At 52.4% G+C, this 11894-nt stretch overlaps 1 protein-coding gene across 2 annotated transcripts; it reads right to left on the reverse strand.

Annotated features, from left to right (window-relative positions):
• Window positions 1–438: 438 nt before the first annotated feature.
• RAPSN (receptor associated protein of the synapse) lies at window positions 439–10677 on the reverse strand. Of its 2 annotated transcripts, none has more exons than XM_019656314.1 (8): window positions 10273–10677; window positions 9353–9691; window positions 4191–4349; window positions 3564–3662; window positions 3354–3476; window positions 2816–2869; window positions 1644–1843; window positions 439–1155 (listed from the first exon to the last, which is right to left on the reverse strand). In XM_019656314.1, the coding sequence occupies exons 1-8, from the start codon at window positions 10462–10464 to the stop codon at window positions 1083–1085; spliced, it is 1239 nt and encodes a 412-aa protein (XP_019511859.1). In that variant the 5' UTR covers window positions 10465–10677; the 3' UTR covers window positions 439–1082. The 2 variants fall into 2 exon arrangements, with proteins under 2 accessions (XP_019511859.1, XP_019511860.1); XM_019656315.1 differs by having other exon boundaries at window positions 4191–4316; window positions 10273–10642.
• Window positions 10678–11894: the final 1217 nt, after the last annotated feature.

Consider the following 11894-nt stretch of genomic DNA (forward strand, 5'->3'; position numbering starts at 1 on the left):
TGCCTGCCTTGTTCTGTCACACCTAATGGTTTTAGGACTGAAGAAAAGGGAAGGGGATGAAGGGGAAGAGGAACGCTGCTCTAGTCTTTATTGTTCCAAAGCACTTACCACTTTTGCGTTAGTCCACTAGATTTTGCCATTAGTTTTGCCATAACAAAATACCAGAGAATGGGTGGCTTAAGCAGAAGAAATTTATTTCCTCACAGTTCTGGTGGCTGGGAAGTCCAAGATCAAGGTGCCAGAAAATTCGGTTTGTGGTGAAGGCTCTCTTCCTGGCTTACAAGATAGCTGCCTTCTTACTGTGTCCTCCACACATTCTTTTCTCTGCGCAGCATGGGGGAAGGGTGGGGNTCCGGTTGCAGATAGCCGTGTCCTGCTGTATCCTCACATGGCCTTTCTACTGCGTGTGAGTGGAAAGAGAGGAAGAAAGCTCTCTGGTGTTTCTTCTTTTCTTATAAGGACACTAAAGGATTAGGGCCTCACCCGTATGACCTCATATAACCTTAAATACCTCCTTAGAGGCCCTATCTCTTAATGCAGTCATGTTGGGGGTTAGGGCTTCAATATATGAACTTTGGGGGACACAATTCAGGTCATAACATCTTTCTATCAGACGTTCTATGTTGCTTGATTACATTTACTGTTTATTGCATCCTCCTACCCACCCCTGCATGTCAGCCGCTCCCTCCTGGCAGGGATCTTTTTCTGTCTCACTGGCATCCCAAGAACCTGGAAGGGCAGCTGGAGGCGCTCGCACACGTGTTTGGAGGGATGCTTGTGTCTGAGGAAGCTCACGGGAGAGCCCCAGCCCCTCAGACCTCGGGCAGGGAAAGTCAGAATCGCTGGGACCAGGTACAACAGTTTATTTTTCTATAAAGAGCAAAGTACAAAGAGGAAGGGGGGGCAGCTGGGCCTTAAGGAGCAGCTGTGGGCAGGCCCTAGGCCCTGGTGGAGGTCCCAGGTGGCCCTGGTAGCTGCCCCAGGAATAAACAGGCATCCAGGACATGGCCGGTCAGGGGTCTCCAGCGTGATGGTGGAGGAGCTGGGGGAGGTGAGGGGGAACCCCAAGACTGCTGACAGAGTCACACAAAGCCAGGCTTCATGGATGAGCGGCGGCAGTTGGGGCAGCTCCGTGTCCCGTTGTTCTGCAGGCACCTTGGGAGGCAAAGGGCTCTGTCCACTCAATGAGCCTCTCTCTCCTCCCCTCCCCTCTGCAGGGGCTGGGAAGGTGTCAAGAGAAGGGGATGACCCCCAGGCTCCTGCTAGCGATACTGCCTGCCTCTCCCACTGGCATGGATGGGGTGAGAGGGGGTGGGGAGAGGGGCGCGCCTGGGCCGGGCATCGGGAAGTGGCGATGGAAGCCTGTACCTGCCACAGCCCTGAGGCAGGACTGGCCCAGGTGTCTGAATCCCGTGACCTTCAAGAGGCGTCTCTGAATCCTCTTTGGGGAGAATACTAGTAAGAATGGACCCTCATCGGGCTGCCAAGAGGATTCGATGAATTAATACATGGGAAGCTCTTCGGACATGCTTGGGACGCAGACATCACTATGTAAGTGTCCGCCGTTACGACCGCTATTGTGATGAAGCCCTAGAGCACCCAGAGGCCTGCACGCCCCTGCCCCCGCCGGCCAGAGCCCTCACCGCAGGTGGAAGATGTGCGAACAGGGCAGGGCCTGAAGCCGGCTGTTCTTCTCCCCTATGGACTCTCCGCACAGGCCACAGTAGAGCTCGGTCTCCTCCACACACTCGTGGAAGCGCACGACGTGGGCTCGCAGCTCCCGCTGCAGCCCCTTGCTGCGGTAGATGCTCTCACTCAGGCAATGCAACTTCAGCTGGCTCAGCTGGGCCAGCAGGGACAGGAGAATGGGCAGAAAGGACAAGACCGGGTCAATGCGGGCGAGCAGCCGTCCCACGTCCCTCCTTGCCCAGCCCGAGAAGCTGTCCCCATCGGGTGGCTGGACAGCAAGTTCACATGGGGGCCAGTCTTGGCTGAATTCTTGCCTTACTGGTGGACCTAAGAAAAACGTCCTTCCCTCTCTGGGCCTTGGTTTTCCCTCATGCAGAATGAGGGGGTGGGTGAGGTCGGTGGTCCTCACCCCTAGAACCTGCTGCATTGACTCCATAATAACCAATTTCCTTCCCTGTTTTCGTTAATTAAATACACACACCAGCTCATGGGCATTTCACATCAGCCCAAGATCCTGGAGTAAACCTGAGTGCCTATAATCCAGCCAAAGTCACATATATTTGGCATTTTAGTTGGACTGTACGGCTGATCCCAGAGAAACGCGCATCTTCTAGGAGACTTTGAGAAACACCGAGCCTGTTGTCAACATTTAAAGGTTTGGATACGATTATTAAATTTAGAGAGGCCATATATCTTTGGAGTTAAGACAGGCCAGTGACCAGGCAGTGGGCCCTCGAATACCCTTCTGAGCCTCGCTTTCCTCATCTGTAAAACGGGGCTCACCGTGCCTACCTTGCAGGGAGACAGCGAGGACTGGAAGCCATGCCTGTAAGAACCCTGAGGTGCCCATCTTTCAGTGAGTAGAGGCCACTGTGGGAGTTTTAATGACCATCAAGAAGCCTCTGAGGAATTCTGATATCCTCTGAGCTACAGAATTCTTACCCTGCCCTTTGCAGCACTCTCTGGATGGAAGAGAAACAGCTGGGGTCTGGGAATGGCTGGGGGCAACTCCTGGCGATCAGGCAGGGTTCAAGGCATGAGCGGGCTCAGTGGGGCCCTCCCCACCCACCCGAGATTTCACCCTGGGCTCTTGATTCCAGACTCAGGAGATAGAATCAGGTCTGACCTTGTTGCCCACCTCCTCAGCCAGGTCCTGGGCTCTCTCGATGGCATCCAGAGCCTGGAAGGTAAGCACAGGCCAGGGCTGTGAAGAGAGCTGTCTGACAGAGGCCTTGGCTCATAAGAAAGGAAGACGTAGGGAGAAGTGGACGTGGGGAGGGTGACAGGGCTGGACAGCCGCCCTGTGTGTGGAGGCAGCAGGAAGAGACTGGGGTACAGTCATAAGACCTGTGTGGGCAAGTTACCTCCTGCCTCAGTTTACTCAGATACAGAAGGGAAGAATATTCCTGTCCTGTGGGGTGTGTTAAAGGGCCCTGAGTTCAAACCCCAGCTCTGCCCCTTAACCAGCTGTATGACTGGGCAAGTCATGGGCCTTCTCTGAGCCTGGAAAGTGACTTGGAATGTCCAAGCCTCACAGGATTGGAGTGAGACTGATGTTAGAGAGTCCTGCCCAGGACCAGACCCACAGATTGTTGGCTGACCTACTGGCCCCAAATGGGAGCACTGGGGAGAGCCGGGGGCTGCAGGACAGGGCCTGACCTCACCTTGTCCAGCGCCTTCCTGGCCACCCAGCATTTGGCCACGCCTAGCAGCACCTGCACCTGCCCCAGGCGGTTTCCAATCTCGGTCATGATGCTCATGGCAGAGTCGTACCTGGGGAAGGCTGTCTGCACAGCCAGATGGGGGTTGGGGTCAGGGTGGGGTCAGGCTGGACCAGGGCCCCCCACCCCCGCCCCACATCCCAGTGACCTCACCTCCAGGTCCCCACGGCTCCGGTGGATGTCAGCAAAGCAGAGCAGGCAGAGTGCCTGTAGTGGCCGGTCCCCATGCTGCAATGCAATCTTCATAGACTCCTGTGAGGGAGGCCAGTCACTCAGGTCTGCTCATCTGCTGTCCACCACAGGGGCGCCCTCACCCAGTGGGCTCCTCTGACGGGCAGGCAGCCCAGGGATCACCAACATCCTCAGAGCCCAAAACACCCATCATGGTGCTCAGGCCCCATGCACCAAACCAGTGAGGCCTCACAGCACCAGCAAAGTGAAAACTGAAACTCAGAGAGCAGAAGTGACTCCATCAAGGTCACCCGGCTAATAAGTGGCAGAGTTAGGATTTGAGCCCAGGTCAGTGGAACGTCCTATTTAAAGTGCCCTATAGAGGGTGTGTGATGGTGGGCAGAGGGAAGCCTCCTCCCCTGAGAATGTGCTGGGAGTGAGGTTAGGGGCAGGAGAAACATGCACACTTCAGGGGCTCAGCTATAGAGAGGCTGGACCAGGGACAAGCCTTGGGGCCTCAGAGGGCTGATTTGGAAGGAGGCCCTGATGCCCTGGGTCCCAGACCCTGGCCCAACACCCCCACCTGCTCCCCATTCCCTGCGGCCCCACCTCACAACACTCCATGGCACTGCCCAGGTGGCCCAGCAGACGATATGCCACAGCCATGTGGTACTGGCTCATGGCCCGGTACTTGAGGCTCCAGCCCTTGCCGTAGTCGTTGACGAGCTCTGCGGCCTTGCAGGGGAAGAACAGGGCTTTCTCGTAGTCCTGCAGGGACATGGGGGGGTCGGGGTGGGAGGGCACACTGGGTGGCAGGAGCTACCCCTCCAGGTCCTGGTTCTCCACCAGCCAGGGGCCCATAGGCCCCACCGGATGTTCATTCATTCATTCTAAAATCCAGGGAAAGAGTGACCCAGGCAGAGGAAACAGCCGGTGCAAAGGTTCCATGAATGAAGGCGTTTTCATCTGGTGTGCTGATGTTTGAATAATATCCCACGACTCCGTTTTTGGCACTTAGTAGATGCACAATAAATAGTTGTTGAATGAATGAATGAGAAGGCAAGAAAATGCAGTTGGCTTCTCTTCTCACACAGTGCCAGTTGGGCCTCTCAGCTTCAGGGACACACAGAAGGTGGCAGTGGGAGGGGTACCAGAGCCCCACTTGAGTTTGCCTCCTGCACCCAGCAGCAGCTGCTCCCTGAAGGCCCCGTGACTGACTGCCAGAGCAGCTGGCTCAAAAGAACGTGAGGACAGACACACTAAGGCAGTGAAATCATTCTCTCATCCTTTCTTTCTCTGTAAGCCTCCAAACGCCCTTTCTACCTGCCCATTATTGAGCTGCGGACCTCGCCTCACACGCCACTGGGAAAACAGAAAATCAGAGAGGAGCTCCATTATCCAGCTCACCCATGAAATTCCATCAGATCCGCCCTCTGCTTCCCACCTGCGACTGTGGAGGAGGGCTCCCCTTTCCTCTCAAATGTGAGCCCCTCCTCGGGCCTCTGGAACAAATCCCCTGCAGCCCAGCCGTCCTCCATCTCTTTCTACTAAATCATTCCCATCAGCATTTCTCACCTCATTTAAAATATAAAAACAAAAATCAAAATCAAACAATCTTCTTTTGACCTCACGTTCCCTTCAGCTACAGCCCCGGTTCCCTGATCTTTCTCATAGAAAACCTATTTGATCTTTCACTGGATATCTAACAAGCATCTCTGAGTTAACATGACCAAAAGAGAACGCTCAATAACCCCAATAAAAACTTGTTTCCTAACAAATTTTGTTATGTACTTTTTAATTTGAAGCCATGTAAATGTTCTATGGTTTCAAAAAAATTAAATTCAAAAATTTAAAACCCTAAAAACAGAAAATAGAAACAAATGACCCTAACTGCATATCATTATATTATTATAATTATAATTATTCTATATAATAACAGAATTATGTTATAATGTAGTAATGTTACATATAACATATAATGTTATACATAATATAAAGCAATATAAATATATTATTGTATTGTAATATATTATATTACGTTATAGTATAGTCATATAACCACACAGAAAACAAATTGCTTCAAATGACCTTAGAACATATACTTGGCCTATGGCAGATGTTAATCCATAATGAGATATAAAGACAAAAGAACAGCAAAGAAATCTTAAAACTTCCTTCAGGTGTCTTTTTTTTTTTTTTGAGTACTATTTGTATTATCTTTTTAAAGTGTTTTATTTATTTTGTGGGATAAAATAAATACTTAATTATGTTGTTAGAAACCAAGATTTTCAGTCTAAGAGAAAAGAGAATCAAGTTTTCAATGAACTAAGGAAAATTCTGAAACCTTAGATTTGAATTGGAAATATCAGTGTAAACTTCAGTTGTCCTTGCAACTGAAAAGAATTGGAAGCAACAACAACCCAGTAGCAATGACAGCCCCAACAGCCCACATTTTGTTTTTATTTTTTATTTTTATTATTATATTTTTTAAAGATTTTTATTGGGGAATCGGGGGAAGGGGAACAGACAAGTTGCTATCCTTTTGTTCTTCAGTCTAGCTGCGGAGGACGTTGCTTCACTGGCCCAAGTTGGCACCATCATTGTGCTCTTCCCGGGTGAGGCAGATCAGTCGCTGGCTTCTGGACGGCCGCTCACGGCGGCTGCTGGCCGCTCACGCTGGCTGCTGGCTACACACGGTAGCCCATGGCAACCCACTGCCACAGGGGCTGCAGCCTACGCCGACACCAGCGACTCATGGCAGCCCAGCTCCAGGTTGAGCTGTTGTTCAGCATCTTAGCTGTAGAGGGCAGTGTCACTGGCCCTCATATGTGGGATCCGAACCGGGGCCCTCTGGCGTCCCAAGCCAGCTCTTAACCAATGCACCACTCAGCCAGCCTGCACATTTTGTTTTTAAATACCATTTCCTGGGGTCAGCAGAGTGGCTCAGTTGGTTAGGAGCTCGCTCAAGAGTTTGAGCTCTGAGCAACAGCGGTTTGATGCCCAGCCCGAGCTGAGTTGCTGCTGAGCTGCCAAAAGGTGGCAGGATGGCTCAGCTAAAAAAAAAATAATAATAATAAATAAATAAATAAATAAATAAATAAATAATCATTTCCTAGTATGAAGAATCTGGAGAAATGGCCAATACCAGATGTGGGGCACACAATATACAAAATGAGCCCGGGTCAGTTTATTGTGTCAGAAAACACAACTCTTTCAAAGACTGAATCTTGTCAAAAGGACACAGGAGGGGCGGCTGGTTAGCTCAGGTGGTTAGAGCGCAGTGCTCATAACACCAAGGCTGCCGGTTCAATCCCCACATGGGCCATGGAGCTGCACCCCCCCACAACTAGATTGAAACAACTACTTGACTTGGCGCTGATGGGTCCTGGGAAAAAACACTGTTTGCCAATAAAATACTTAAAAAAAAAAAAAAAAGGACACAAGAGTTACACTGAAGGGAATCCCACTAATAATTTGAGCATCAAAAAGAACAATGATTGCAACTGACTAAAGGATACTGAATATATTTTTAAAAATCCATGATTTCATAAAGATACTCCAAAAAGAGGAGGCAAAATAAACCAGTAAGTGTGACCACTGAAGGCAGCTATTATATCAACTCCCTATTCTGAAAACTGGTAATTAAAGGAAAGGGAAAAAGTATTTATTCTGCTATTTCAGAGTAACTAATTAGCCCCAGTTGATGAAGAAAAGTTCTTTTGTATAGAAAAATCCCAGCTAATAATTGTAGCAAGAATCACTGAACTTGGAAATGACCATTTCATTAGAGTTAAAATAAAAGAATGATCCAGGCAACAAACATCAATAGATGCTAAAACCATTCCGGAAAATGTTTAAGTGCACAACTGAATAGTTACAGAGTCCCAAAGTGTCACCCCAAAAGTTAACCTGCTGGTCATGAAAGGAAAAACACAAACCCTAAAACAAAGGGATCAGGTTGTCACTCTCTTGGCCACCAATACAATACAACATGGAGGACGCAGCATTGCTTGTATAGTATTCTTACCAAAAACGTGTGACCTAAATCTAACCAAGTCATTATTTAAGTTCCCAGTTCAAAGGAAGTAAAAGACCTAAAGGAACAACTTACATGACTCCTTGAGGAAGCAATGAGACGAGATGGAACTTTTGGCAATGCTTCTTCAATAAAACATGGACAATAAAAGGGGAGGAAAGGGGCCGGCCAAGTGGCGCGATGGTTAAGAACTCGCTTGGGATGCCAGAGGGCCCCGGTTCGGATCCCACATATGAGGGCCAGTGACACTGCCCTCCACAGCTAAGATGCTGAACAACAGCTCAACCTGGAGCTGGGCTGCCCTGAGTCGCAGGCGACGGCGGCGGCGTGGGCTGCAGTCCCTGTGGCAGTGGGTTGCCATGGGCTACCGTGTGTAGCCAGCAGCCAGCGTGAGCGGCCAGCAGCCAGCGTGAGCGGCCAGCAGCCACCGTGAGCGGCCGTCCAGAAGCCGGCGACTGATCTGCCTCGCCCAGGAAGAGCGCAATGATGGTGCCAACTTGGGCCAGTGAAGCAAAGTCCTCCACAACTAGACTGAAGAACAAAAGGATAGCAACTTGTCTGTTCCCCTTCCCCCGATTCCCCAATAAAATCTTAAAAAAAAAAAAGGGTTTGAAAATACCCCTATTCCTCTCTAATCCTCTCTCATCTCGCTGAATAGCTTTCCCTGTTCGTCTAGCTGCTGAAAACAAAATCCTCAGTGTCATCCTGGAGGGCTCTCATTTCCTCACACCCACCTGACCCAGCAGCACCTGCACACTCATTTCCCCCCACATGTATTAGGCATGTAGTATGTGCCAGGCATTAACAAATGCCATGGGCCAAGTGCAGCCTGGATGCCTTGGGGAAGGAGAGTGAGTGCTCAGGACCAGGAGCCTCTGGCCCCTGGCCCCATCCAGCTGTTCACAATCTGCCTTCTCCCCTCCCCCTTCCCTCTCTGACCCCACCGCCTCCTTCCTCCTTTTCACGTGCCTGCTGCAGCCATGCGGCCTCCATCCCTGCTGGGACATGCCAGGCATGCTCCTCCCAGGCAGCGCTTTGCTTTAGCTGTTCCCTCTTTTTCACTCTTTTGCCAGATTTCTGCAGGGGTCCCCCTCTCATCTCCTTCAAGGCATCAGACATCACCTCAACGAGCCCTTCTAACCCCCTCCCCCGTTTGAAACTGCAACAGCCCCTCCTCAGCACTTTTCACCCCCTTTCCCTGCTTGCCTTTCTCCTGAGCACTGTCTGGCATGCTCTAGAATTCACTTACGCACTGTGCTTATCATCTTTCCCCCCCACCTAGAAGGCAAACACTGTGAGGCTGGGGACTTCGCTGCTGTTTTAGTGAAAACTAAAACAGGGCCTGGGATATAGTAAATGCTCAATAAATATGTGATGGGTGAATCCTCACAACCATGCTGTACAGTGGATTGAATTCTCCCGGGTTCTATAGATATACCTATCAAGGTTCAGAGAAGAGAGGTGACGTGTCCACGATCACACGGCCAGCATGAGGCAGTGCAGGTTCATGGCCTGTCCTCACACGGGAGCCTCCCATGCCCCCAGGAAGTCAGACAGATGAAGGTTTAAATTCTGGTTCTGCCCTACCTGACCCAGTCTTTGCCTTCCTGGGTAAGGGTTCCCTCCCAGATATGTCCATGAGGACTAAATGGTATAACGTGACAGAGCATGGCTCACAGGAGGCTCTCAGGGAGGTGGAGCTCACCATCACCCTCTACCTGGGGCCCAGACCCACCTTGACCTGGGCATAGAAGCTGCCCAGGCTGCAGCAGACGCGGCACTCCAGCATGGCGTCATCGTTGTTGTGGGCATAGCGCAGGGCCTTCTCAAAGCTTTCCAGGGCCTTCTGGAAGAGGCTGAGGCCCAGGAAGGCATTGCCCATGCTCAGGCTGACCTGGCCTCCAAGATGGGCTCCTGCCCTGGTGCCAGGCAGGCCGAGGCAGGTCTTGCAGTAGGAGATGGTCTTGTGAAACTCACACAGCTTCTCGTTGCTGCGTGCCAGGTTCAGGTAGCTCTCCAGGAGGAAGTCAGCGTCCTCCAGCTCCCGGGCAGTGTCAATCTGCACCACGGCAAACTGTCCACAGAGGTGGTGGGCAGGTGGCTGTCATCCTGGACTCTGAGCCTCAGACCCGAGCCTCCCTCTACCCCACTGAGCCTCCCATCTCAAAGCTTCAGACCCAGAGCTTCCACACCCAGCCACAGACTAGAAGCATCAGCCCTGGAGCCACCACCTCCCAAGCTCAGACCCAGAGCTTTCAATCTCCAGCCTAGATCTACAGTCTCCACTACCCTCCCCAACTCCTCCTACACACACACACACACACGCACGCGCGCGTCAAACCTACAGCAGGCTCAGAATCCCAAACAGGAAGGCTGGAACCTAGACCCCGAGACCTGACCTCGAAATCCCCAAACCCGGAGGCTGAGAACCTCAGTCTGAGCCTCAGACACTGAAGTTCAAGGCCAGAGGCCCATGTCTGAAGCCATGACCCAGCATCTAAGACCCAGGGCCTTGGATGTAGATTCAGAGCCTCTGTCCCGGGCCACTAGCCTGTGGGACACAGGGGAGCCTGCGGAGGCGGGAAGGGGGCCGGGGAGCCTGGGAGAGACCCAGCCCTTGTCCCACCCTCCCACGCCAGCGCTAGGCGCTCCCACCTTCAGCATCTCCTTGTAGCGGCCCATCTCCGAGTGGGCTGTGACCAGGCAGCCCAGCACGCGAAAGCGCCCCACTAGGTCCGAGCTCTTCTCCAGCACCTTCGTCCACACCTGCAGTGCCTTCTCTGTCTGGTTAGACTGGTACAGCTGGAGCCCCTTCTCGATCTGCTGCTTCGTCTGGTCCTGCCCCATCCTCCCACAGCCCCGCGCCCCACGCGGACAGACCCTGGTGGCTCTGTGCCTCTAGGCACTCATGGCAGGGGACCCACGGTGCCAGCTACCCACTGAGCTCTGGGAAGGAAAGCAGCGCTGGGCAAGAGCTGAGCAGGGCCTGATGAAGAGCGGGTGCCACCCTGGGAACAAAGCTGGTTCGGCCCCTGTCTGCAGCTGTCCCTGCCAGTTGGGGTCACGTGGCTGCTGAGGAATGTCAGCCTCAAGGTCACGCGGGCCTCTGCCGCACCCACCCCCTAAGCTGGGAGGCGACGTCCCAGGGATGCAGGCACCCTGCTCCCTGGGCACCTCCTTGGGTGTCTTTTCGGCACCTCTGACACTGGCCCTGACCCTCCTGGCAAGGCAGGCCGTCCTGCAGCCTTGCCAAGGAGCCGCCTGCAAGGGGTAGGATGAGAGCTGGGAGGAAGCAGGGGTGAGGCTGGGCACACAGGTGTCAGGAAAGCGGGGCAGCACCCAGCCTGGCACCCTGCCTCTCCCCCCTCCCCCCCCACACCTACCCCACACACACACACGGGCTTTGTTCCTGTGACTTCCCTGGGCACCGAGGTCACATACCCATGTACATGCCCACACCATTCCCAACATCCTAACACCCAAGCCAAGTCACTGACCTCTCTGGGCCTCAGTTTTCTCATCTGTAAAATGATAACAATAGGCTGATAAACCCTAATGCATAGGGCTGTTAGGAGCCAGCATAGTGACGTGCGTAACAGCGTGGACCCTAAAACCAGCCTGCCAGGGTTTGAATCCTGACTCTGCCATTTACTAGCTGTGTGGGCAGTGTCACTTTGGGCCAGAGAGAGGTGGTACCTACCTCACTGGATTGTTAGAACTAAATGACGTACTAGTTGACAAGGACTTCAGAACAGTGCCTGGCACACAGAAAACACTATGTGTTGACAAGCCAAGAGGTCATCCTGAGCTGTGTCTGCTCCACAGCAAACTGCCCACCGGGGACAGAAGTTGGCCCTTGGAGATTTAAAAAGTGTCCCAATTCCAATCCCAACCCCAGTTTGAAAGGGTCCCTAATCATGAGCTTTAATACCAGACGTTGTGGAGAAGAGCAAAGGCTTATGCAGGGAGCAGACACCTGAAATATTGGGGCTCCTGGGATTGAGAGCGAGGCCCTAGGTAACGGGGCTCCTGTCAACCCACCAGCTCATCTCACCCCGTTTTTCTCCTCCCTCAAACCAGGCTCCTTCTTGCCCCAGGGCAAAGTTCATCCTTTCAGAGCAGGCAGTGGTTTTTAGCATATTTCCAAATTTGTACATCGATCACCACTAATTCCAGAACATTTTCATCACCCCGAAAAGAAGCCATGTGCTCATTAGCCCTCACTCTCCATTCCTCCTGTGCTATGGGCTGAACTGTGTGTCCCCCCCCCCCCCATG

Source organism: Hipposideros armiger, unplaced genomic scaffold (assembly GCF_001890085.2).
Source record: "Hipposideros armiger isolate ML-2016 unplaced genomic scaffold, ASM189008v1 scaffold_258, whole genome shotgun sequence".
NCBI lineage: Eukaryota > Metazoa > Chordata > Mammalia > Chiroptera > Hipposideridae > Hipposideros > Hipposideros armiger.

Bases quoted from the DNA above. Each gene is read 5' to 3' on its own strand.
- RAPSN (XM_019656314.1), bottom strand. From the start codon at position 10,464: ATGGGGCAGGACCAGACGAAGCAGCAGATCGAGAAGGGGCTCCAGCTG. The intron at 9,692-10,272 runs GTGGGAGCGCCT...CTCTGTGGACAG, and splicing joins GCTACAAGGAGATGCTGAAG to TTTGCCGTGGTGCAGATTGA. The intron at 4,350-9,352 runs GTGGGTCTGGGC...ATGTCCCTGCAG, and splicing joins GCTTCTATGCCCAGGTCAAG to GACTACGAGAAAGCCCTGTT.